Below are 27,377 nucleotides of genomic sequence, written 5' to 3'. Positions count from 1 at the left end.
CACCGCCCCCCTCCTCCCTCCGTCCCTCCCTCCCTCGGTCCCGGCCTCCCCCTCCCCCCGCCCGCCCCGTTCGGAGCTCTCGCGTTGGCTGTCGGGATCGCTGGCCGCTTTGGTTAATGTCCGCCATGTTTGCCATGGCGCAGGGAGCGGATCGAGCGAGCCCGGCGCGGATCTAGGGCTGCGGGGCGTGCGCTGTGAGCTACGGGCGGCCCCGCGGAGAGCTGTTCCGGGGCGGCGGGACCCTCCATGGTGTTGCGGGCCGGGTGCGGGAGCGGCTGGGAGGCGGCGGCGCGGCCGCAGTGAGGGGCCCCCCCGCCCGCCCGGCCCCGGGGTGTTATTGTGAGGGGGAGACAATGAGCAAACTCTCCTTCCGAGCCCGGGCGCTAGACGCCGCCAAACCGCTGCCCATCTACCGCGGCAAGGACATGCCCGACCTCAACGACTGCGTCTCCATCAACCGGGCTGTGCCGCAGATGCCCACGGGCATGGAGAAAGAGGAGGAATCGGTAAGGGAGCCGCGCAGGGGGGGCACCATTGTTTATCAGACACCCCCCTCCCCTCACGGGAAATAGGCCATTGGCATTCACCAAGCGCACTACGCACGCTCCCCGCCGCGGCGCTGCACGGTTCTTATGGGGCCCTGCGCAAAGAGCGCAGCGTAAACTGCTGTCCGACGCCGTAAGCGGGCCCTGCTCCGCCATCTTCTTTGCGTCCCGACTCGCGAGTGTTTTGATTAGTGGTGGGGGGGAGGCCTCTACGCTAGCGTAAGAAGGAGGAAGGCGCAAGAGGCGTCTCTGAATGAGCGGGCGAGCGCTGCGGCCGCCGTTGGCGTAGCGCGCCTTGGCTGCTGCCGCTCGCCTTGTGCGCGCCGCGGGACCGGAGCGGAGCGGGCCGGGCCGGGCCAGGCCGGGCGGTGGGGCGGGAGCCCGGCCGCGGCGGTGCCGCTGCTGCGCGGCCCCGGGGCGCAGCGCCGCCGGACGGGGCGCCGGGACGGGGCAGCGGCGTGCGGAGCCGGGAGGCCGCCGCGTGGAAGCGCGCTGACCGTGGCGGCTGCTCTGCTATAAATTCTTGGTAGTTTTTGTAAGAATGCTTTCTTCTCATACTTTAAAAAAGAAAACAAAACACAAGCGTTTCCTGCTGCAGAGTGTGCACCAGCTGTCAGGCACATCGGCTGGACGTGTTGCATTGAGCATTGTGCTTTTAAGCATTTAGATTATTATTATTATTATTTTAATCAAGCAGCAAGCTTTAGAAATGCATATGTGATACTTGTTCTCCTTTCCGTAGTGTGATAGGGAGGAAGAACTTTTGTCCCCTTAAAGTAAAGATAAGTTTCCCGGTTTTCAAAGCAATAGGACAGCACTTTGAAAATGTGTGCCCTCAGCTCTGTCGCTTGAATGTGCTGTTTTGTGTTACTGGATTTCTTCAGTACTGACTCCTGTGCTCCTTCGAGTTGTGTCTAGCTTAGACTCAGGCTGTTGCCTGATGTGTCTGTACTTGCATGCAGAGCTGATAGTAAAGGCACCCTCAAGAATTTCTTCAATGAATCCCTGTCTCCGCCTCAGCCAAACCTCTGTGCGTGTGGATTGGCTTTTCAGAGGTTACAGCTGTCAGAGGAAGCCTCGTGCCTTTCCGATTGGTTTTCTCACTTGACTATTGATATTAAAAGAAGTCTTCCTCTCTCTTACTGTTGGTTTCCGCTCCTTCTTGTTTCATCGTATTGCAATATGTTGTACACGGTGATCAAAACTTCCAGCACTTCCAAAGAGTAAATTTGTCCTAGAACTGAGAATGTATTTGAAATACACAGCGATGAGGTACTGATGAAGCAGTCTTGGAGGGTAATTTGGTTTTCTTAGGTTTCAGTGAAGTCTACCTTGCAGTCCTCTGTTAGCACTTGATGTTTATAAAGTGTGGCTTATTTTAAAGAAAATAGCTGTTTTCTTAATAAATTGTGTTTTAAATTTGTTGATGGCAAATTTCTCTAAGAGTTCAAGCAAGCTGCTTGTGCGCTGCTTGAAAGATTGTGAAGAGGATTAGATTTACACTTTAATAAAACTGCTTTAGTGCTGTACTAAAATATTTCTCTTTTTGTAAAATTGAGGTGTTTTCTTCTGCACTGAAATGTGGCTATTTGATATATTATGCCATAATCTCAAAATGAAATAGTCATTTAAGCAATATATAAGCATAGTGCTAGATACATCAACCAAACAAGATTATTAATTGTAATAGATTGTTTCTATTATTGCCATGTAATGACAGTTTCACTTAAGGGATAGGCCTTTCCTGTGTTGCACAAATAATTTTTTGATGTAGATTTTTGTTAGTGGCACATAAAGCACCTCTGGGAAAGGCTGTTGTAGATGACAATAGTTAAATATTTGAGGAATTCACTTTAAACAGCCTTTATCATAGTAAGTGTTACTCAGATGTGATTTGGTCTATTTTGAGAGGGGCTTTTGAGGGGAGGGTTATATACACATACCCCTTTCTGACATTTCAGTTACTTGGGTGCCTCAGGACCCTTTTAAACTCAGACTTCTGCCAGGGATGCAGATTGTAAAAGCCAGCTGAGCCATTAGGGTAGCTCATGATTTAAACTTGCTATACAAAGATGTAAGGTTCATATTACTGTGGCCCCAATATACCTCTATGCTTGGTGTGTCCCTATCTCTGTGTGAACCCTCAGTGAAATTGGAAGGATCTTGTAGTACAGTGGATCATGGGGTGAGGTGTTGTCTTCCAGGTCTGGTTTTTAACTGGAAATAGTGATGTGTTTACAAGTTTTGAAATAGTTAAGGCTGATCTGTTTGTTTGACCTGCTGTTCTTTACAAACTAGTCTTGCCAGTACAGGCATATGAGCTTTGTTCGTGATTTGTATTTTGTATATACAAAAATGCAGATTTTAGTCCATTTATTTTTAATGTGATTTATTTTTGGTGATGAAGCTCTTATTTAAGTAATAATATTGTATTTGGAACATAGAAAGATTTAAAGTTTCGGGCATTTAGTTATTGTCACCCACTTCTTATACTACTACTAAGGTTATTTGCATTAAAATGTCATACAATCACTCTTGTCCCAGAAGTACGATGTAAACCACCAGTCATCCCATTATAAACAACAGTACTGCTCAGTGTGAGTGTGAGCATCTTTATCTGGCTTTTCTTTTGATTTGATCTTGATGAATATTCTGGAGTTATTTCTCATTTCAGTATTTTAGAGATTCGTATCCACTCATACAACCTTTTAGAGATCAGCAGCTCATTTTTGTATTGTAACTCGCGTGGAGAGTCCAGCTCTGAAAAGATCAGGCTTCCGGTATGTAGTATGTTTATGTTAGCAAGCATTTGTAACTTAACCAAAATTAAATCTGAGGAAAAACTTTTGTTTTTGTCTTTTGATTTCATTTAATGTAAGAGGAGAGTTACAGTTAAGCAAAAGTAGAAGGAAGACCTTTGGTTAGTCGTAAAGCTCAGCAGGAGCATTTTTATATTGGATTTTCCTAATGAGTAGGAGTTTTACTTCATAATGCTGAAGAATTGTTGCTGCTAGAAGGGGAAAAAAACTGCAGAGTACGTAAGCTATAGATCTGTGTCTTATTCCATAAGCATCTGTTTTTTATTTGAATACATATTACTGTTGAGTTGCACGTGTTAGGGGAAAAACATGTTTAATGAGACAAATCCAGGCCGAAGGCTTTCAGAGGTGGATTTAACTTTCTTTGAGTTGTTACAAAGTTAAAAGCCTGGTGATAATTGAAAAATACATAGATTGCCAGTTGGAGGTATAAGGGACACCTCAAAATTCTTGTTTAAACATGCGTTCATTTATAGCTAGGTTTGACATGCAATGAGAAGGCCAAGGTTATACAGGGAAGAGTGCATGAATAGCAAGTTAAGGACATGGTTTAAGGTTATTAAAATGCTGACTGAGTAAGAATACTCAAGGGCTGAGAATGAAATTCACTCCTTTTCAGTGACCTCAGGATGATCTTTCAGTCATCATTTAATGTAATGTTCAATTTTTGAGTATTTTAAAAGGCTGGAAATAGTTAAATTCAAGATTTTTTTTTTCTTGCTTTGTCTTCTGCTCACACTTGCTCTTCATCCCTTGGTTCATTCTGTTTCCATTGTAGCACTGGAAACTTGAGTTTGTTATTTGGCTTTCCAGGCAGTGTGGAGCTGGTGATGCTTCTAATGTAGCATGTTCATTCTCTGTTTAAGGCAGGAAGCATTAATTTTGCACAAATGCCGCTTTGGTTTGAATACTTCTGCTGCTACAGAGTAGCATACTAAATATTTTTGCTGATACAATGAACTGGAAGAGTTCAATCAGGAGCACTTGGAAATATATGCATAGATACACATAAAGATTATCACTAATTTTATTTTTCCGGCAGTGCTTACTTGTTTTGCTTTTTTCCAAAAAGCATGTATGCACAATTATGGCCCTATCCTACAGTTACATTTTCTTGAACATACCTTTACGTGTGAATGGTTTTTCCTTGATTTCTGGTTGCAAAATGAATGAGTAGTCACCTTTTAATTTTTTCATGGAGTGGTTTCATTCTGTATGTGTGAGAATAAACACACTGGTTGGAGACTTCAGCAGTGATCTGTTTTCTTTCAGTTCTGAAATGACCAGGTTTCCAGTTGATAGTAGTGCTGTAGTGAACAGCACTGGAGAGAAAATATATTCAGGTTTGCTTATAGCTCAGACTTCCGAAAGAAAAATCACTGAACAAGAAGAAACCAGTCAGCCAAGCTTTTTGGCCCTTCTGCTTGTTTAAAATCTTGCATACACATTTTTCCAGACTATGTATTTTTTTGTACAATTAAATATTAATAGACAGTGTCATTTTTTTATATAAGGAAATGAATGGAGACGTTCACGTATTACAGTTACTTGTCAGCATAAAAGCAAGCAGCTTTGTTTTTCATATATATTCTACTCCTTGGAAATGCATTGATTGCTTCCCTACTACTGGCTTGCTTTCTGCAATGAAATCTGAGTTCGGAGGTCAGTTAACAGCTTCTCTTTTCCTTGGATCTCTGCCCACTTGAGAGACACTTTCACATCTCACTGGGAAGCAGACCTCTTAAAGCTGATTTGCATGTGGGAGTGTCATAGATGGTTGCTTTCACTGTATTAATTGATTTCTCTCCCCACCCCCAACTTAATAGTTATTTGTACTAAATTACATTTGTTAATCAGTAGGTGCCTTAAACTGTTTAGATAGCTTTAACTTCATGATGATGGTGTCCTCTTTTAGAGAGAGTTTAGGCTCTGTTTTGAGTCCTGCAGTTGGCATGTATGATTTTAAACAAGTTACTTAAAGAAATACAGTCAAGTATTGTTGAAGGTGTTGATTAGAAGTAGGTATCTGGTACCTTCTGAGGCACTCAAATTTAGGTTTAAAAAACACTTGAAGAAAATTAGATGGATAGTGTATTAATGAACATTATGGGAGAAATGCTGTAATAAATTTATGTTGAAATAACTAAGCAAAGAATCCATCTTGTATAGCAGTTTTTTTCCACAGCTTGACTTGTGAAACTGTCATCTCCCAACTCCGTGCCCTTTCTGTCTCTTCCCATCCCTAGTAGGGAGGAGAGGTCTGAGAATTTTGTTTGCTCTTCCATCTAAGTGTTAAGTTTTCTGTTCATACTTGAACAGAAATGCTAGATATTACCCTTTCAAACTGCTGCTGAGGTACCTTTTTTCACATGAAGTGATAGGCTCCTTTTTCTATTCATTTCTTAGCTAGCCTGTATATATGCCATGGAACAGATAGCGTATGTAGTAGTGTTACACTGTTTAAAGTTACAGTCTTCTGGTAAGAGGTATACCTGTCTCCTGAGGGAGGGCTCTGAGTGGACAGAAAAGGACCAGGTAGCATTGCCAAGCAGTTAAGCAATTTCAAGAATAACAAAATTTTTACTTAAAAAAATAAATACACTGCTATTATCTTAATGTGGTGGTTGGCATAATTTTTCACTGGTTCAAACTCTTTAGAAAAAGCAATCAGCATCTGTCTCTTTTATTTGTTAGTAACTTTGGGTAGTTAATACCCTAAAAGCTGAGTTATATTTGAATATTGTCAAATTTAGAACAGTTGAGTTGTTAACAAGTGATTAAATAAGTGTCACTTGGGAGATTAAACACTTGCAAATACTATTCTTCCATGCAAATAATGTGCATGTAATTCAGGAATACTAGAGTAAATGGGACCCATACAAATAATATGACTCCTTGTGTGGACTCACTGTAACAAACCTCTCAAATTAGAACTGCTTCTGTATGTTGGAAATACTTTCATGACCTGCAGTTGAACCCTCAAAGTTGCTTACAAATGAGGGACTTTGTTCTCCAGAGAAGAAGCCAGGACACCAGAGGGTAAAATAAAGGGTAAATGGAGGAGGGTTAAAGTTAAGTGTGCAAATATTCTATAAAGTAAAAATCCTGCAAAGAGACGTTTTCTTACAAAAGTCTGAGCACAGAACCTCAAAAACTTGCACTAAGCTAAGTGTAATCAAGGCAACAGACTACCTTTAGGAAAGAAATAGCTTTCATTTTATTGGAATGACCAGGCTATATGGAAGGGAGGGGGGAGTAACTCCCATTAGAAGTTTACTGCTTGGTTTGAGTTCAGCACCTTTAGCATTTTTGTGTTTGTTCTGAGACTGCTGGGTTTACTGAAGCCTGGTTGGTAGCAGGTAACATAATGCTATGTTGTAATTTTGCCCTCAAATCTTCTTGGTAAAGGGAAGCTTTATTTGTAGAATTTTCAACTTTAATTCTGTTGGAGAGCTCTTTCCCTGCCTTCAGCTTCTCCACTTTTCCCCTCCCTTTGAGACCCATTGCACCATGCTGTGCGTTCCCCAGAAGCGTGTGTTTTAGCTCCATTGCCCAGCAATTATTTCATTTTTCAGCTGTCATCCTCTATCCTTCCTTTGCTTTCACCTGCAAAATACTTTTGTGGATGAAAAGTTTCCTTTCAGTCCACCACTTGTAGTATCCCATTTGATTAGGGTATTTCACCCTTAAAACAAAGTAGTTTGGACTGCGTGAACTTGCCACGGTAGTGGGGTGAAAGTACCTCTGTTGAATTTGGACTAGTCTAAATGGTAGAATAGCTGTGTGACTTAACCGGTGAGCTAACTGGGGAATTGTTAAATTGAGTAGGTTTTCTTTTAATTTGCTCTGGGTGTAGTTATGTGGATGAACCTAAACAATGTGAAGGTTTGCTCTTAAGGCTCAAACTTATGATCAGTTTATTAGAGTTTATCACATTAACGCTTATTAGCTAATCTATGACAACTGCTTGTGAGCCTGAGCTTAGCCTGTGACAAATGTCAAGTAACTTAATCTTGGAATGTGCTTTTAAGATAAAGCTGGGCCAGTCTAACTGTAGTCCGTGCTAGTAGGGATGTCTTTTTTCCGTCTTGTCCTTTGTGGTTACTCTTGCTTGGTTGTGCTTTTCTAAGTACTGTACTGTGGCCCACCTGTGGGGGTAGTGGGAGGTGAAAGACCACCATGGATAAGATGAGCATCCTCTAATTGTATGGGAAGTGGCAGGAGCATGTGGGGACAGAAGGGCTGGGAATGGAAGAGTGTGAAACTGCCCTATTAGTATCATCCTCAGGTTAGATGGGTTCAAGCTGTATCTTAAAAACACACCCTTAATTTAGATAAAGCTGCATTTTGCTGCAGGCTATAGCAGTATGCATAGGGTCAGTTAGCCCTAGTCTGTGGAATGTGTCTTAACTCGTTTAGGTGCCTGAGTCCTTAGGGAGAACAATGGTATCTGCATGGAGGTTAATCAGACTCGCACCTCCATTCATTAGGCAGCAGCTTTCCCTTTTAGGTACATTTCCTTAGGATGAGGCGTAATGCCATGATGAAAGCTTAGGAAAACATTTTGAAATCTGTCTCTCTGGGCTCTGTCGTTCAGCTCTGGAACTTCTCAAACGTAGGTAGTAACTTTCCCTTTTCCTTCAGTTTAAGGAAACCTTGGAAAGAAATACCTCAGGCAGCTTCAGTTGCGTTTTGAATTATACGGTGCCAGATTTCATGTCACTCCTGCTTGGCAAAAAAGCAGTGGTCAGTTTCGTAAAATTTCTGTGTTGATTGGTGTCAGTTAAAATGTCCTATTCTAATGTTTTAAATTAGCAAACATTAAATTTGCTTATGTTAATCTCGGTTTTAGTTCATTTTCCTAAGAAAGATCACTTTGGCTGCTAACCATTCAAAGGTTATTTGTAATTTATTTTGTCAACAGAGCTAAGATACTATGCCTTATTTATGCTTATCTGAATAGTTTTGTGCCTTAGCATATTTGTCAGATGCTAACTGTTCAACTTTTTCAAAGATAAAGAACACATTAAATATTTACATAAATAAGATAACAATTTAACATTAGGTGCCATGAAAACTGTTGTTGGTCAAGATAAATTGCAGAACCGAAATGTCTGTAACAGCTTAGAGAAGAATTGAACCAGAACTGAATTATTGCACATGAAGGGAGCAAGATAATCACTTGATGAAACTAAATGTAATATTGGTGTAGACTGTCATAATTTCACATTCAGTTTTGAATAGTTCTGAGTCAAAAAAGAAATGCAGTGTGGTGTTATATACTATTTTGAAGTCTTGATTTTAATCCATTTCTCAAATATGTACTTGTTAACATATAATAATCACCTTTTAGTGTTACTCAAGGTATCGGTTTAGAGTATTATTTCTGTACTTAGCAGAGCTGCTCTAAATGTGAAGGGGCAAGTTTGCAGAAAAAAATCGGAGTTCAGATTTTTCTTAACCTTTGTTGGTGCAGCTCTAATTGCAGTCAGTGATAATTAGTGGGAGGACTTAATAGCTAGGTAGGAGAGAGGTACTGCTACTGATGTTTTCATGAACTCAGAAGTTACATCTGAAGCTTTCCGGGGAAGTCCATCCCTGATGGAGTGACTGTTTCTCCCAGCACCCAAACTCTTGGTGGCTTCACTGCAAAGCCACCGAGTTCTCCTTTGATCACAGTAACTTTTTCTTTTGTAATGCAAGTGTTTGATTTAAGCAGCAGTGCATGTTTATGCTTCTTGATCTTTGATCTTTTGGCAATTGTAATTAGTCTTTGAGGCTTCTGATGGGCACCCAAGGAATGAGACCCTGCTTTGGCTGTGTGGCGTGAGTGAGAATTGATGTCCTGGAAGATCTGATCTTTGATATTAAGGTAACACGGTTGCTTTACTACCAGTCATACTTCTGACAAGTTTATAGAGCAGGTAGCCTCCTGCATGGGGTGTCTAGCCCCTGACTTCTCACCCACATGAGGCTCTCGAGTAGTTTAACTGCAGGTTCAGTGCTGGGACCTGATGCAGCGGGTGCTGTCGTGAAGGTGTTGGGTAACCCGAATGGCTGAGTGGGGGGTGAAGCGAGGCAGCAGCTGCTCCTAGGATTGCCTTCCCCGGGTGCGCCGGCCTCGCTGTGCCCTCCCAGCCATGAGCGGGGAGCCAGACTCTTCCGGAGCTGTTGCCAGCTTCTGGCTGAGGGCTTCCCCCATCCTCCCTGCCCTTGGCTCTGCAAGGAGGACAAGATTTTGTGTGTAATACTACTAGTAAAGAGGAAAACTAGTTGTTCTGGCATCGGAGCCTTTTAAAATACCACTGCAGGGTTAATTACATAAAAATGAGGGAGAACTTATGTGTGTAAGTATATATCTTTACATCTCAGTTCTGCCCAACTTGGGAAAATCAGGTTACATTAATTGAAGCAAACTTTCAAGAAAATAAAAAGGAATTCCTGAGAGGCAGTTCAGTAATCTCTTTTCTGTACATACAAACTGTATTTGTTATGTAATGAATGATACAAATGTATTAAATGAAGCTAGGTGAAGACTTTACCTTCTGTATGCTTTTGGTGGTGTTTTTTTTTTCATTTTTTTTATTAGGTATTACAGCATTTGTTAACAGTTTTCTCTTAATGCTGTAAAAAGGCATCCCAGAAGAAAACACACTGCTTTTCAGGAGGAAAAAAGAAAATCATAAAGTACCATATTCAGCCTATCCAAAAGGATTTCTTAATAACTCAGTTGTATTTTTTGGAGTTTTGACAGCTTGGATATTTGAATAATTAAATGTGGTTTTGAAATAATAATGCTCCAGGAGATTTTTTTTTTTTGACACTTTGTAAACAGTGACTGTCATTAACATGTTCATAAGTGGTGCACAGTCACGTCTGTAGGAATGAGAGATGGCTTGTTCTCATATTGCTTCTTACCCACTGGGTAGGGTAATAGTTGGGACATCTTGCAACCGTTTCATGTCCATTATTACATAGGACGATGGAAACTGCATTGTTTGGACTTTCTGTGTTTAGATCCACAGGTCCTATGTCAACTTGCTGTATCTAGACACCAAGTGTTGCACAAAGAAGTCAGGCCCAGTTATGTATTTTTTTGTGGCCCTTCTGTTGTATCATTTCAGCCTATGCTAGTGTTCTTAGGTAATTTTCAGACAAATTCTCTGTAAAGTATTCACAGTAGCAGAGTTGTTTCTCCTCAGTGTTTAAATAGCACTAGCATTGCTTAGTGAGATTCTTCTTTTTTCCAGTTCTCAAATGGCTGTAAAGATTGAAAAGTGTATGTGCGTGTGTATTTTTATTAGTATCTTACCTGTTACAGGGCTTCTGTGAATTTTTAGGGTAGAGTAGCACATTTTGATCGACTTCTGCCACCTCCTTCTTCATGAGTGGTTTGTAACAGCAGCCTGCTGCCTATTAGTTCACCATTTATTTTCCTGCAGTCGTAATGTGACAGTAAGGAAGATTGGAGGGGGGAGAGATTGCTTTTATGATTATTTAAAAAATACAAATGTTTTTTCCAGTCGAGGAGTTCCTGATTTTTTTGTACATTTGGGGTTAATAGTGGCTCACATGAGGAGTCATTAACAGAAGAATTGATTGATTTGAGTGGATGAATGCTCTGTCATCTTAGGGTTTTTTGAAACTGAGGAATTATATTGGAAAAATGTTACAGCCAAAAGCAAAATTGAGAGGTTGTTCCATGAGTCCTTTCCACTCGCGGTGAGGGATCACCATACTGTCTCCTGCTTTTTGAGGAGTTTTGAGCTTCTTTCTACAAGAGTGAGAAATAGTCTAATGAAACTGAGAGAGAAGTTTGTCGTATTCAGGTGCATTAGCTTGAATTCAGTATATGAATTTTTTTATTTGCCCAGCTCTCTGCGTTATTCCATATCTAATGCAATATTTGAGAGGACCATATAGCAAAAGTAGCCAGCGCTAGTTACTGAGTATATTAATTCTTTATAGCAGATGTTCTTTCTTAATCAGTAGAAAAAAGTGATCCATCTTGCATGCTATTTCACAAAAATGTCTGCTTTTCAAAATAAATGGAAGCGAAGCAATGAGACTCTCCTCTAAGCTGCTCACTTCCATCTCAAGGGTATAAGCTACTTGTGCACAGGCAGGTTTCGTGCTGCATATTTGACTACTTACTTCAGTTAACCGCTTTCCATCCTAGTGGAGAGGGAGGGGAAGGAAAGGAAAACAGGTTTGTAGGTGGGTGGGTGGTGGTGGTGGTGGTTTTTTTGTTTTTATTTTTTTAATTTTTTTGGTAAGCCTTTGAGCTGCTCAGATCCACTTTCACTTATGATTACACAAGGGCAAGGAGTCAACCGTGCTTCAGATAATTGGTCATCACTTTAATCCTACTACATAAACTTACGTGTCCAGGAGTCAAAAAAGTTTTGCTGATGAGTTGCTGTTAGCTCAAGAAGAGTTCTTCCAGTAATCCTAAGGAAGCAGATGAATCCTTCCTGCTAGAAAATATAAAGGTCCTCTGCACAGAGGAGGATAACTGTACGTTGGCCATAGTTTTTTGAGGCAGTTATGAACTGAATGGATTAACCACAGGAGAAAACAAAAGGTGGTCTTTGCATTTGAGCTTTCATCTTGGAAACCTTTACAGGAATAGACAGGGCAAGGCCTTTAAAACAAAACCAAAAAACAAACAAAAAAACCAACCTTAGTGTCAGGAAGCCTCCAGAACTACTTTTTTGGGGGGGAAAAAAAAAAAAGAAGGAAGAAGAAAAACCCACTGTGGACAGATGTTGCCTAAAACTTTCTTTGTGCTAGCTGCTGTTGAGATATTAAGCCTGCACACTTTGTATTGGAATTCTATAGTTTTTGTTTTTGAATCTCCCTATTAAATATGTCAACTAATAGGTTTCTACGTCCTAATATAATATTCAGGCAATAGGATCTCTAGGTTTCAGTGAAGTTTCTCCATCCTCCCTTTTTTGCTTTAATTCTGCTTTGGATTGCAGGTGGAACACAAGGCTGACTTGAGGCTACCCTAGAAATAGCTTATTCTGAGTAAATGAATCTGTTAATTGACTTTTCTTTACCTTCAGATTTTATATAGTTTTAGTGGAGTGCTGCACAGTTAAAGCCATTTATCTTGTTGAGTGAATCAGTTTATCAACCACATTGTGGTATGTTTTGTTTTGTTTCACTTGTATCTTGGTAACATCAGTGCAGATACTTCTTTCATTAGCAGTATTTGCAGTGCTGCAAATTGTAGTCTAAATTGTGTGTCCTGAAGCTCTGTTGTGAAAGGACTGACAAAACAAATTCTTTTCTTAAATAGTGTCACAGTAAACAGCAACATGCTTGGGTACTTACTGCTGCAAAGTCTTAATAATAACAAATGTGTATCAAAAAAACTGCAAACTACAAAAATTAGAAAGGTGTTGAAAGTAGCCTTTAAGAAAAAAAATACTGCTGCTTGTATAATATAATTTTCAGGGATGGAGGAGGGGACAGATGTATTTAGTATACCCTGAATTTTCTTCTCCTAGGATGTTTGTATCCAACAAGGAGCTGCCTGCTGCAGTTTCATAATTCAGGCAAAGGTAAGCTTTTCATTAAGAGGATGGTATTCAGCCATAGGGATCTCCAAACTCACACACATCCAAAAACTTAGCACATTTGCTTGAAATGAGAAGTGCTTGAAGTTGAAGGAGAGTACGTGGCAGAATGGCCAAGGGGATTGTCAGGTTAAGGAAAGAAAGAAACCCATCAGTAGGATCCAGGTGCTTTGTTTTGCTGTAGTAGAGCAAAGCAGGGTACGTGGGTAAATGTAGCTCTAACGGGTGTATTAAAACAAAAAAACAAACAAACAAAAAAAAAAAACCCACACTTCGGTATTGGTCACTGCTTCCCTGGAAGTTTACTAAGTCACCAGATAATATTCTCCTAAAATTTCTTTGTTTTTAATGGTGAACCTTTTTCGTAGTGAAGAAATTTCCAGACAGAAAGTGATCATTTAAAATCTCTGTTGACATTTCGGGGATGAAAGGAGCCAGCAGTAAAGGTTTGAGCCAGGCTCTGAGTGTATGCAGCCAAACCACTTAGGTTCTCAGGTGTGAGTTCACGCCTTGTCCTGGACTAAAGCTGATGTTTATTCTCAGCCAACCTTATTGTTAATGTTAATGGCCGTGTGGATGGGCGCTTCTGAAGTGGCCGAGTGAGGCCGCTGGCTGTGGTGTGCGCTTCTGTGGCACAAGGGGTGGATTCATGCTGCCTGCACCAAGGGAGGCAGGACTGGAAAACTGCGGTCAGTGGCCTTAGTGAGCCGCTGTGATCTGCTGTCAGTGTGGTCGTTGGACAGTGAGGTTACCTGAATGGCTAGAGTGAATCCAGCACGTGGAGGGAAAAAATTGTTTTTAGTATCTAAATATGTTAAAGCAGCAGTATTGCATGTATTAAACACTGCTATTTCTACTTCAGTCGTGACATTAATTGAAGAAATAGGCCAGTCTAAATTGTATTTGTTTGACACTTTTTAGTTAGTAAGAAAGGTTTGTTTCTGTTTTTTAATACATTTTGGGGTAATAACTCTTTAACAGATGCTCCTTTTTATTCCCATGGCAGCATATTCTATATTTCCTATGCTGCTGTCACTGTTTCCTCTATGTTCAGTTATTTTGTAGATTTTTTTTAACTCTCCCTTACTGCAGAGTGAAGTGCACTTTAAAATACAGTGTATGTCTTTCAAAACCATAAGAAAAGGGAAAAATAAGAGGTTGTATTTGTACACTATTCACTATATCTATCTTTAAGCCTTTAGAAGGACTATATTTCAGGTTTAGTCTAACTCTTTAGATGCATTTTTTCATATAAAGATCTTAAGAGTTTTGCTTAAGCTTTGAACTCTGTTTAAACACAACTGCTTCAGGAGTTATATCCTGTCCTTTCCTTAACTTCATGTTCAGCAGAAAGATTTTGGTTTTATTCTAATTTGAAAAATATATATAGCTTATTTGTCTATCTTTTGAAGTTCTGCTGTTTCAGTGGGTGACAGTAATACTATTGAGGGTTTCTTTTGTTTGAAAGTTGTGTTATGTGAGAGGGCTTTTTATAGACCTATTTTCAGTGAACTATTGTCAGATTTTCTTTGGGAACTCTTGGTACATTTACTAACAGCCTTATAAAAACTGAGAATCTGAATTACTCCTCTGTATTGTTTAACAAGCTGCGGAGCTATGCTTGGGCCAAAAAGATTTTCTGAATCTCAGTTGCCGTGTGTCTGTCTTTACTTCTTTTTCCAAAAGTTAAACCTTTTTTTACCCGTTAATTACTTAGGCCAATACGTTTTTGTGTCTTCCATGTGAGTAAGTTATTTAATCTCATTATAGAAAAGTGTCAGTGTTTGTTTTTGCTTTGGGGACAGTGGGGTATTGGTAGAAGTGATTTAGTCCGAGACGTAGCAGTCTTTAAACTGGCTCCGAGCTTTGTGCCTTTAAGTATTTTCAGAGCATTCATCTTTTGTTAAGAGAACTGCAACTTGAGCAGTGGTGACTTAGAATAAAAATGCCAAAACTGAAAATGGAACAGGATTTTTTTTTTTTTTTTTTTTTTTTTGGAAGTACACGTGGATACAGCACCCTCAGCTTACTATTTGGGAATATGTGTCCTGAAAAAGTTGGAAAGGAATTTATCTGAACAAATTAGAACAATGTATTTGACAAAAACTTGCCAACTCTTTCAGGTCATGTGGCCTCTAAAAGTATAGTGTCACCATAGATAGCAAGGACAGGAAGGAACAACTACGGCATGGTTGGGGACCGTGACTGTGAGTAGGGAAAGTCTATATTGGTGAAAAACAATTTCTCCACTATATGAGCTGGATATATTCCTTTAAACAGCACTGTCAGGTCCATGTTATTTTGCTGTGTAGCGGAGCAACTGATGACCTGAATTGTGGCTGTGGGTAAATAAAGGTGCAGCTATTATTTTTGAGCAGGGCAAGAGGATGTCTGTTGAGAAGAAGAAACAGAAACCCTGACTACATGAAATACTTGAACCAGGGATTAAAGGAGCCCAGTAAAGGGCTTTAAATCCCAATTGGTTGCGATCAGCACTGTACCTGCTAGGCACATCCCAGTGATGACTTGATGCCTGGAGACGCATATCTCGTACATTCATGCTCAGTGGTGCGTTTTGTGTGCGTAGTTATCTTCTTTACAGCCTGTATTTGCGTTTTTATTTAAAGTGTAAACTGACATAATTTATGTAAATTAAAATCTTTTTCTGTGGGAAAGAAGCGTAAAATAGCAAGGTAAGGGAGACAGCACAGATCTACACAGAGCAGACTGTGGAAAAAAAGTCATCTAGATTAATAAGGTTTTTGAAGAGGTAAAGGGATTGTCCTACAGAATACAGAATGATTAAGGATAGCTTGAAGGGAATTTTTAATGTCTTTTGTGAGTATCAAGATTGGTGGAAACATTGTTGGACCTTTTGTACTGAGATGTGGATTATTGATGTGGAACAGCAAGGAGCTTCTTAAGGAACTTAAAATGCAAGGGGAGAGAATACAAAAGGTGAAAGCAAGATACAGGCAACAAAGGAGGTATATATAAGCGTTTGGGCTTTTAGGGATGAAATCTATGAAGGCAAGTGAGCCAAAAGCTGTAATTTGACTGTGTGGCTGGTGGTTAACAGCTGTCAAAACTATGACAATTGAGGGAGATCCATGGTGACTAGAAGAAAAGGGCATTATGCCCATTTTCAGAAAAGGCAAGGAAGAAGAGGATTTGGGAACTACAAACTGGTCAACTTCACCTTCTTTCTAGAAAGGACATGGAAAAGTGTAACCCAAGCAAATTTGTGGATGCTCCTGCATTAGGAGGAGTTGTTGGCATGTCAAGCAGGAGAGCTTCTATCTGTGTGGATGTTGAGGAACTCGAGGACGGGGCCAGCTGAAGTTCCGTGACCTTCAGTTAGGAGAAGTGCACAGTTCCCTGGGGCAGACTAACACTGTGCATCGATACAGGCTGGGAACTGCCTGGCTGAGTAGCAGCCGTGCTGCAAAGGTCCGGTGCCACAGTCGCTGCTGAGCAGAGGAAGGGCCAGCAGTGTGCTCCGACTGTGAGTAAGGCAGATTGTATATGGGGCTGTTAGGAGGAGCGTGGCTACCAGACAGCATGACGTTATGCTCCTTGACTCCTCAGTGGCAAGGCTGCAGTTGCAGTGCTCTTTCCAGTGTCTTTGTTTTCCCCAGATTTCTCACAAGATACTGAGAAACTGGGCGGAAGTATGTCGGCAGGCTACCCAAATGTTTAAAGACTTAGACCGCATTATCTATGAGGAGGGGGTACCGTACCACTTCTGTCCGGCACAAAGAGGCTGGGGGGATCTGATAGCAACCAACAACCGACTGCAAGGTGGCTGCAAAGCTGGCAGAGCCAAGCTAGTCTTGATGGTGGCAGACAGCAGACAAGGGGCAGCACTTGCTGTGGCTTGAGAGGGTCAGATTGGACATTAGGGAAAAATATCTTTGCTGGGAGGGTTAGTGCATCGCTGCAGCAGGTTACTTAATGGGGCTGTGGGATCTCTGTCATCGGAGGTTTTCAAGACTTGGCAAAGTCATGCCAGACCTATCTTAGTATTGGTGGAAATGGTCTTTGAGTGGGAGGCTGGACAAATAACCTGCAGAGGTCCTTCCTGATAGCATTTTGGTGGTATTCTTGTGTGTGCTGTGCTGTTAACTGTTAGGAGGCAACTCTAGGGACGCCAAAAATTAAAAAAAAAACAAAACAAAAAAACAAAAAACACAACGCAGCAAGAAAAGAAACAATTTTTCTTTTAAGCTGAATTACATACTCAGTTCTGTGAAGCTCTACAAGACATTTTAATGGTCGAGTGACAGTATTACTCAGTGTGTGGTAACTCAGGCAGATCACACCAGATATTTGATTGCATGCTTGTCTTAATTCTAATAGTATTCATGTGGGAGCCTGATAGTTTGATTTAATGTCACTTTATCTGCTACAAGAGGTTCCTAATTCTACTCTTCCAGTCACTGACTTGTGATTATATTCTAACTTTGCAGAAAATTGCATTATTTACGTTTCTGCAAGATCTTAATATTTAAGAGGCTATCATTTATTAAATAACTTCATTTGCATATTTTAAAAGATTTCCTTTCATTCATTACGCTTTTTAAAAAGAAATAATGTTCTGTAGAATTCTGTTCAAACTTTTTTTCTTCGGCAGTCAGTGTGTGGGAACGGCTAGATGATAGCCCCTGGAATAGGCAAAATAAGGTTGCATGGATTTCCGTGAAAGAACGGAGCCTCAGAGTAGGTTTGAAGTCAGTCACCTGCTGTTTTGCCTTCCCTCTCCAGCCAACTGAAGAGCAGCGAAAGGAGAGATCTGAACTTTGCAGCTCCTGGCTCCACTGGGAGACTATTAGTTGGTCCCCTAGGAGAATGCAGCTTGCTTGTTTTATATTTGACTTAGCAGGTGAAGGAGAGCTCTTGAGCTAACTTTCAGTGAGTGCTGAGGCTATAGTGATTTAAGATCTCCTCCTGGTGAAGATTACCACTCTTCTCCTCTACAGGGCCCACAGAAGGGAGCATGTGCCAACTTCTTAGCAGTTTGAAGTCGTAGCATGACCAATTTCTGTAATAGTTTCACTGACCTGGGGAGTCTGAAGCATAGGTGCATGTTCTCTGTTGCCACCAGCCTCCTGCTCGAGGAGGGGCAGAGAGCTACAGGGACAGCAGCTGAAATGAGCCGGTCAGCCCAGCTTTGGCTGCTGGTCAGTGCATGCCAGGTGTGCTCATATAGTAGGCAGCAGTATGAATCAGAATGCCACGTCTGTACAGGTTTTCTTTGCCTAAATTTAGCACATGTATTTATGAAAATCTTAGAGAGAGAAAAGTCAAAGGTTAGTATTAATCCTAGCAGTAAATGGGTTTCACCAAGTTAACTAGTAAAATTATAGATGTGCAAAAAGTCTTGGTAAACTAATACCTGTACTATGAACCTTATTTCACTTGAAGTGATTCTGTGGTGATTCTTACTCCTATACTGCAAGAATAAAAAGAAATAGGTGATACCTGTTTAGGGAGTTCCTGCTTTTTACATGGTGTTGTGAGGACTGCTCCTTCTGTTGCTCTTAACTAGCAGAACTTCTGAAGAAAGAAAGCAAGTAAGAGTTGCTGAGGAGACGGGAATGATGAAATTGGTTATTCTTTTAATTTGAATCTGTTGATTGTAATAACACACAGAAGGGCTTACTCTTCTCCTTGCATTAATCTGGAAGCAAACATTCTGCTTTCCTTTAACATAGTGATACAAGCCTGAACTCTTTATCTGGGTCTCCTGTACATCAGGATAACAACAGGAAAGTAGGATGACTTTTTCTCATATGCACTTGTACATGCTGGTATCTAAATAAACAAATTCTAACTTTTCCTCTTGCAGGAACACCATTTGCAACGGGCTATCTCAGCACAACAAGTCTTCAGAGAAAAGAAAGAGAGCATGGTTATCCCAGTTCCTGAAGCAGAGAGCAATGTCAACTATTACAATCGTTTGTATAAAGGAGAGTTTAAGCAACCAAAGCAGTTCATTCACATTCAACGTAAGTTCACAATCTTTTTCTTTTTCCACCCCATTTAATTAAATTGAGTAACACTCAAATAATCTTGAAGCCAAAGTTGCCACAATATTCCAAAAGTAGGAGGTCTCAGAAATCTGAGGTGGATTTACATACTTGAATTCCAGTTTCTCTTTTAAAGTTCTGGAAAAATGTAATGATTAGCGTAAAGGTGAGGTTTTTTCCTACAGTATTAATTTATGGGCTTTATGCTAATGTTCACATATAGTAGCTAGCAAGCCTTGTGTTTTGTTTGTTAGTCAGCTGGTATTGTGATCAATGGCTTGATCAAGCCATTCTTCAGATTTTTCCTTTTTCTCAGAAAGAATAACTGACCCTAGCTGCCTCGCAGTTGCTTATGCTAATATGAGGGGAGGAAGGGGATTGTTCGCTGAGTGAGTCTGGAATGACTGTTAGTTCAAAAGAGGTATCTAAACAAAAATCAAGTAAATAGAAGAATTTTTATAATGAAAATCAGCCTTGGTTCTGCTGATTGTAACAAAGCTCTTGAACGTTTGGTTTGAGCTGGGCTAAAAGCAAAGTCTAAGCTAGTCACTATACCATATGTGACATTTCTAGGGCGAGATATATTCTGGGCTATGGGTGACAATGACTTTCTCAGAGTTTTGCTAGAATTGTGTGTTTCTTTATGCAAGGAACTCTTAGCTTATTTTATAGATGGAAGGAAGTACTCTTTGTATGTGTTTGGCTGCATCCGTGTTAAAAGGTCTCTTTAGGAAAATTAATAATGGGTTTCTTTGGATTCATTTTAACACTTTCTCAGGTGCTGTTCAGTTGACAGGTGACAGATGGTATTTATATTCCAGCTGTTCAGTTGTTCCTTGGCATGTGAATCACTCTTGTGTGATGCAGCATGTCATTCTAGAGGGTTATTTTGTGACTTGGACTTCTCCTAGGAGTTACCTTTGTAGCAAAACTTCAGAGTCAATTATTGCTGTAGTTTGTGAGTCCTTATGGTGAAGCACGAGGTCAGTGTTGGGTTTCTGCAAAGAAAGCTTCTCATCACAGATTTCTGGGTTTTTTTTCTTAATCATATTGGAAAGACTATTGACGGAGTTATGCCAAAGCATCTTGGACAGGAATACAGTCCTCTGCTGTGTTAGTTTTGGGCTTTGTGCAAACAGTGTTGATTTTATTGAATTTCATCTTGCCAGACATAGAATGTGTTGATATCTGTTTGCTCTTCACACACACCTCAGCTGTCTCAACAAGAGGTTGCTGATCTCTATGTAGATTTGAGCAGAAAAAGCATTTTATGTTGGAGTGTTCCCTGCTTTTCTTATAGGGGCAACTGAACTTCAAGTTAGGCAAATGATGCTGAAACGTAAAACTAATTGTATATTGAAGATCCTCCATTTCTTTTTCCTTACCAACATGGAGAAGTCTCTCTCTTTTTTTTTTTTTTTTTTTTTTTTTTTTTTTTTTTTTCCTCCTTTCATGCATTTCTGAAATTAGAGATTTTAGAAAATGACATGGTTAAGACACAATAAGGTTCATACTGGTAATGTAAGAAATGAGCCAAAGGAAACTGGTCAAATTCTTCTCTTTAACAGATGCAACAGAGCTATGTGTAAGGCAGGTTGACTGGTGTAAGGTTTCTAAATGAGGAATGTACTTTCTTCCTTGCTTTGCTGGACATTGCCAGAAACACTGTAAATATTGGTAGCAACCGTGTCTGAAAGTGTTAAATATATTGTGCCAAAGTGTTCTTTGCCTTGTTAAGATGCACAGCCTTTCTGAATAGAATTACAGAAGGTATTTGAGTTGATGATAAATACCAGATACTGCTTTAAGATAACTTTTTCTCCACATATTCTGGTTGGAGTATGTGTGGTACAGGGCAATTTTATGCTACGATAACTGCTTAGAAATTCTGTTTTAACGCTGAAAGCACTAACAGAAGTACTGGCTTCAGACATTTAAATTAAGTAAACTGACAGAAACCAGGAGGCCAGGTACTGTATTCCATACCTACTGGTGGTTGTTACTAGGAAATTATGAGTAAGCCTGAATTCTACAGTTCATGTGGTAGCTAAGGATTTTATTTTTGAATTTACCAGTATAATTAAGGGGATTCTTTTATTTGATCCAGTGGTTCCAAGCAGAGAAAAGGTAATTTCTTGGTGAGGCATGAAATACATGAATTGGCATGGATTCTAGGCATTGCGGAACCTGGGTAGTACCAATTCAGGTGACTTTAAACTGAATGTAAAGCAAAAGTCTTGAACTGTTCAAATTATGCTAGTATGATTAGTAATTTTCCAAGAATGAATCTATTTACAGTAGCATAGAGATGCATTATAACTAACTAATATGCAACAAAGGGAGTAAGTTACTGTGTTTGCACCTATACTAGAATTACAGCTGATTGGATTTTGCAGATTATTTTTCTTAACTGAAATAATAAAAATGGAACCCAAAATATGTGTTTGGATGCAAGCAGTTATTGCTATGTATGTATAATGTATATACAATTTCATGTGTGTGTGTGCACACTTTTTTTATTTACATATATGCAAGAGCCTTTGCTGGGAGGAGGTTTCTTTGTATATAAGGGGCTTAAAAAAAAAAAAAAATCTAATGATACCAAACTAATACTTAATCATAGGTTACACAGTAAGCCAGAATTTTCAAACCTGCAACAAATAATCTTCACTTAAAGTTGTGTTATTTTATTTAAATTAAAAAGTGAGGTGTGCATTTAACGTAATTCAGAGTTTCACCCTGCAGCCTGGATGTGTAAAATGGGTAATTGCATGATACCTGTCCTAATAAGATATTTTAATTCTGGTCCAGAGGCTTAGAAGCTCTCTGCCAGTTAGTTGCTACAAACTTACCATGGACGCGGTAACACTAGGAAATGTTGGGAGTGAGACAGAAAGCCTGCATTAGGGTTGCTAAGATGGAACAAAGTAATGCTGAATACGACTGAATGGAGGTTATAGAATGAGAAGAAAAGGGAACGTTAGAAGAGAAGTGAAAATAAGATTTGTATAAATCTAAAAATTTTACTATTTACAGAAAGACAATTTAATATTTGCATGCATGTTTAATAGAATTAGATTTAAGAACTTCTGTGTAAATTGTTAAACTAAAATAGGTCTGTAGCTCAGTTCCCTTCTGAGGTAAGAATGACTAAGCTTTGCTGATTTGTTTTTACTTTGGCTATAATTACTATTACGTGGTTCTTCATTTTCTTTTGGTCAGCACAGATGTATCTGCTGCCACCAGGATCAACACTGACCACTTTTTTTTTTTTTTTTTTACTGCCATCTCCATTCTGGTGGCAGTTGTGCTCTCTGGTGAGCCAAGTCAGGGAACTGATCTGGCAGAGAACTTGCCTATCTTTGGTTAGCTTTCAGATTTTCACTTTCCTGATTCCATTCATTGTGTGGTTGCCAGCGGCAGCATGAGCAAGGTGGCAGGAACGTGTGGCTAGCTGGAGAGGGAAAGCTAGTGGAGCCACTTGTTTCAATGGTAACCCACACTTAGGTCAATTAAATTAAGGCTGTGGTTCCATAGTCATTTTAAGCTAACTAAATTTCGTTAACTTAGTTAAGTTAACCCTAATGTAATTTGGTTTAAAGTTAAGTTAAATTAAATTTAAAGTTAGTATCAACTGAGTTCCTGGGGGAGCTCAGTTAAACAGAAGAAATCCCTTTGTGGCAGTTTTGGCTGTCAGGAGTGGCTGAAGTGATGGAGGATACTGTTGGTTTTGCAGCATCTAGCAGCAAGCCAGCAAGTTGTGAGTGTTCACATGAGACAAGGTTACTGCTGGGATCATCAAGGCCTTTTCCTTCAGGGCACTGCGCAAACCTGCAGTGTGGGGAACGATGGAAGTTTTGGAGCAGGACAGCTATTAGTCAACCGCAAGAAACTCCCAAGAATTGCCAGGAGGAATGGATATAGGTGGTCCACTTTTAACTGCATAGACTAGCAGGTTGGGTGGGCTTAAAGTGCCGGCCAGTAGTCAGTCATCTGAAATACAGTGCTTTCTGTGATTTTTAGTCTTGTTCTCCACGAATTCTTGTAGGCATGAATGAACAGTTTCCTCTGTTGCTATGGCAGGAGCAGAAACAAGAGGTTGTGTTGGGTGGTCATATCACAGGAGACACAAACCACCTGTGTCTTGTGATGGCTGTAGAAGCCAGCAAGCTGCCATACATAAAGCTGCCTAAAGCTCCAGGATAAAAAATGGCTTTTTCTGGAACTAGCTGCAGATACTTGACTGCTTGTGCTGTCTTCCCAAACACAGAGTAAAATGCTGTTTTCAAAGAGCAGGCCTCAGTGAAGGAGGACCCTTCTCTGAATATCTCCCCAGAGCTGAGGCAAGCCAGCTCAGTGTTGACGAGTTAACTCTCCATGATTCTGTGCAGCATTGGTGGGGGGTGTGTGTGTGTGTGTGTGTGTATGTATGTATGTGTGTATATGTGTGTGTATATATATACACACACACACGCACATGCATATACATGTATACACACACCCCCCCACACACACACCCCCTTATGTTTCCAGACTTGTAGATCTCCGGGAGGTTACTGAGGCTTTGTGGCCTTCCTGACTGCACTGAGACAAGAGGTAGATTGCAAGAATTGCTTACTGCTTCCACTCTGTTATCGCACAGCCTCGATATAAACCCTCTTTCATTGGCAATGACCTATTGATAACTGCAGGTCATGATGAATGGTATCAAAAGTGTTGCTAAAAACATGATATGGGCTACTACTTCTGTTTTTATGATACCTGTGTCTTTGTGTAGAAGAAAATTTGACTGGATTTCTTTGAGACAGGTATCCAATGTGTACTTCCCAAGAAAGTTATCTTCTGTATGTTATTTTGATTATTTGTCAAAATACTTGTGGGGAGTTGAAATTCAGGGGGATAATCTTAACTTTTTCTTCCTTCCCTCCTCCCCCCTGCCCCCAGTACTTTATTGGTTAACAATGAATTTGAAAAATGCCTGCTCACAGAGCCTTGGCTCTGTCAGCTAATATTTCAGCATCATGTTATGAACTTAGGTGGACTTGACATGTTGTTTACCCTGTGGTTTCGTGAGAGGAGGTGAGCCAGTCTAACAGCCAAAAGAGAGAGGCTCTGCTTCTCCTCCCTTTTCGGTTTCTGGTTGCATACACCCCTGCATATCTTGTCCTGCCTGTGTACTGGTCCTGATGCATCTTGGCCACTTCTGCAAACTGACTCAACTTAGGAACTTAGCAGGAAGCTATCTAGGGTTTCTCTGGGGCCCCTTTGGGACAGTGAGTTGAGTGCATCTCCAGATGATTCAGCTTGCTGGTGTGTGTGTTGGTGGGAACCTGTATAATTTCCTGCTGGGTTAGGGGCTTAAATTCCCTAAGGGAAGAGGCTGATGGGTGCCACCCCAGGAGAGGGACTGGACTGTGCAGGTGGGTGAGCAGCAGGAGGGAGGCACTCTCCAGCTTTCAGCTGAGGCGGGCCATTGGGTCAGTTCAGATGCTTGCAGTTCAGTGATCTTTAGTCTCTGCCTCCTTTATCCGAGATGGAGATCTTGCCTTCCAATCGCTAGTGTTCAGAATGAGTTCCTGAGAAAGGTTGGTCTTTTAATTTGCTTATAAGTGGAATGGCTGGGTTTTTTTCTCTAGCTAGTCTTGGTGTCTCCTGCTAGTTGCATTTCATCTTGGCATGTCCGCTTTTGTCCTGTGAGGTGATGCTGAAAGGTGCTTGGTGCAAGAATTTTCAGCAAGTCTTTCATTTTGTCATCGCGGAAACCAAGGCGAGTTTACTGGCAGCACTTACGGGTGAATAGTAGCATCTGTTCCCTATCGTAGGGATCCTTCTGTTCACTAATACTCTGGTTTAAGAAGTTTTACTTGAAGCATCTTGTTTGCAAGGAATTAGTGAATTGCCTGCTGACAGGTAACAGGATGACAGTTTTTGTGTAAGATCAGCGTCTGTCCGAATGTAAACAATCGGTACCTTCTCAGGTTTTTCATGAATGTGAGAATGTGATTGAACATCTGCGTGGTGTTTTTTTATTAGGGAAATTTCCCCTTGTGTTTGGAGATGTGCTCCAAAATGACGTGGATACGTTGTCCAGAAAACTTTGGCCATCTACTTTGAGCGGAGTTGTTTGAATGTGTCTTTGCAGTGCGTGCTGGTACTGCAGTCATTTTTGTATGCATTGGGGATAGTCATGGGGTGGGGGAACTCTCGCGATTTCTGTTTTGGAGAAAGTGACTGTTTATGCTTATGAGGCCATTGAATTAGATTTTTGTGGAGGGGAGGTGCAACATAGGGCATTGCTACCTAGGAGCAGGAGAAGTATGAATGGCAGGGCTGGGCTTAGCTGCAAGAGCTAGGAATAGTTTTGAACTTTGAGTGTGTAACAGGTGGAATCAGACATGCGCTGTGCATGTGTGAGCAGTGGTCAGAGGTGCATGAGGGAAAGGGCCCTTCGAGCGTTGGCGAGGGGAGCGGAGCACACCAGCGTGAGGGTTACAGCTCAGGCGGGACGGTTCGCCCTGTCTGCATCGTACGGCTCATGCGCTTTTGGTGCCAGCGCTGCAGGGCTCCCAGCAGTCTGCCAGGGCCACACAGGATAAATTGGAGCACAGCTTACTGGACCAGGAGATACTGTACAGCAGCTTGGCAGCATTGATCCCAGCAGTGATGTTTGGCTGTTCACTGGCTGTTCAGCTGTTGGAACGGGCTCTTGCGGCTGTCTCCTCAGGTACTGTAAGTCTCTCTCTCTCTGTGTCCATTGCATGGTCCTGCTTGGTGACTTTTTAATGCAGTTTTCCAGAATATTTTTTAAAATTCATGGTTCCATATGAATTTTTATCACAAAACTTTAGATAGATTCTTATGGATTGCCACTGAAGCAGCAGGACCAGTGCTCTAAGATGCAGTTTAAGTCTGGTGTACTGCTGTTGATTGTTAGAGCAGGTGCTGGGGGTCACGTGCCCCACCAGAGGGGATGTGTCTGAAGTGTCTTGTCTTAAATATTAGGTGTTTTAAATAGATGTGTTATGCAAATTTGCATTATTGAATTGCTGGTGTTAATAATTCCATTTAATACATAATTATACCATTATATATAATTCTATTATTACTAATTTCTTTTTGAAATACAATATCAACTTATGCTAAAATGCATCTTTGGCCAGAAAAGCCTTTTGGCTAAGTGGTGTTGTCTGCATTAGTACAGTCAAGCACTGCCTCGTCTTTCACAGCTGAAAATGGTAAGGGATTGCTTCCTAGCACTTCTTAGTCATATCTGACTCTGTGAGTGTGTTTTACTATTTCCACGCAAAGCCACGTAGACTGTCTTCTGTCCTAGCAGTGATTTAAGCTAATTTATTGACTTTGCATTGGAATACAGAAAGAGTGGTCTTGGGCTGGTCTGAGATACAGTCTGAGACACTCTGATTTGCTTTAAAGATACTTGTTAGCCTTATTCTTTTGGTCCTAGGCTTTTCCTTATGGGAAGCCCTTCCTTATGGGTCCCTTCAAAGCGTACCAGGAAGGTCAATAGCAGTTTTCTTTAAATTAGTGCTCAGATACAGGCATGACTTAACAGCATAAGCGTGTGATAGTGCTTTGACTTGTTGGCTAATACAAATAGAATATATTTTAACAAGCCTTCACTGCTGTTAATACAGTAATGTGTTGATTGACTTATTTGGAGAGTTGTAGTTAGTGTTTCACCTTGTCAAGGTTTTAATGTGAAATATTAGTTATGTGTAATAAGAATTCTTCCTGTTGTACAGGATTTTCTCATACTTGAAAAAAATTAGGTTTTGCTTTGTTATCTGAATGATAATTTTCTTCTGCTTTTAGAAAAAACAGATGCTTTGCATAAGTATGGAGAATGAGTTAAGCGATCCGTAATAAAGATATGACCTTTGTTATAAAGAAGGGAACTTACTATTTGGACAGTATGGAGAAAGAGTCAGGTTCCATGTCTACTGTTAAACTACTTTTAGAGAACAAGTAGCATTTTAATTCCCACAGGATTGGTCTAGCGTTTTTACAATTTCAGTTATGCAATCATAAAGTTTACTGCATTAAATTTTTTAAGAATCTAATTTAGCTGAATGAATTGAAAGTGGGCAATTGAAAGTGTTTTGTAACTTCAGTTTAGGCACCTGTTTCCAAGACTAGGAGTTGACTGAAAATTGTAGTCTTAACTGTTCAGAAACTTCTCCTGATATTATAGAGGAGCTGTATTATAGTGGCATTAAAAGGCATTTTTGCTTTTCGGTTTTGTGAAGAGTTATTAAAGCTTGCACCTGTAGTGAATTTTTAAAATAAATCTGAAGTTTTATTGGTGTTCTTGTTTTCTGATTGAACTACACACTTCTGTATTTCCATAGTATGTTATTTACCTAACATTTCACTTCT

At 40.5% G+C, this 27,377-nt stretch overlaps 1 protein-coding gene across 1 annotated transcript in view; it reads left to right on the top strand.

The window, feature by feature from the left end:
- The first annotated feature begins 71 nt into the window (after nt 1-71).
- EPC2 (enhancer of polycomb homolog 2) overlaps nt 72-27,377 on the top strand; it is a 53,228-nt gene continuing 25,922 nt past the window's right edge. Inside the window, exons 1-2 of the mRNA XM_026097600.2 lie at nt 72-506; nt 18,800-18,959. Of these exons, the coding sequence (XP_025953385.2) occupies nt 354-506; nt 18,800-18,959 (313 nt within the window). The 5' untranslated portion in view covers nt 72-353. The remainder of the gene's footprint in view (nt 507-18,799; nt 18,960-27,377) is intronic.

Source organism: Dromaius novaehollandiae, chromosome 7, assembly GCF_036370855.1.
Source record: "Dromaius novaehollandiae isolate bDroNov1 chromosome 7, bDroNov1.hap1, whole genome shotgun sequence".
NCBI lineage: Eukaryota > Metazoa > Chordata > Aves > Casuariiformes > Dromaiidae > Dromaius > Dromaius novaehollandiae.
This window is presented reverse-complemented; position numbering and strand designations above follow the sequence as displayed.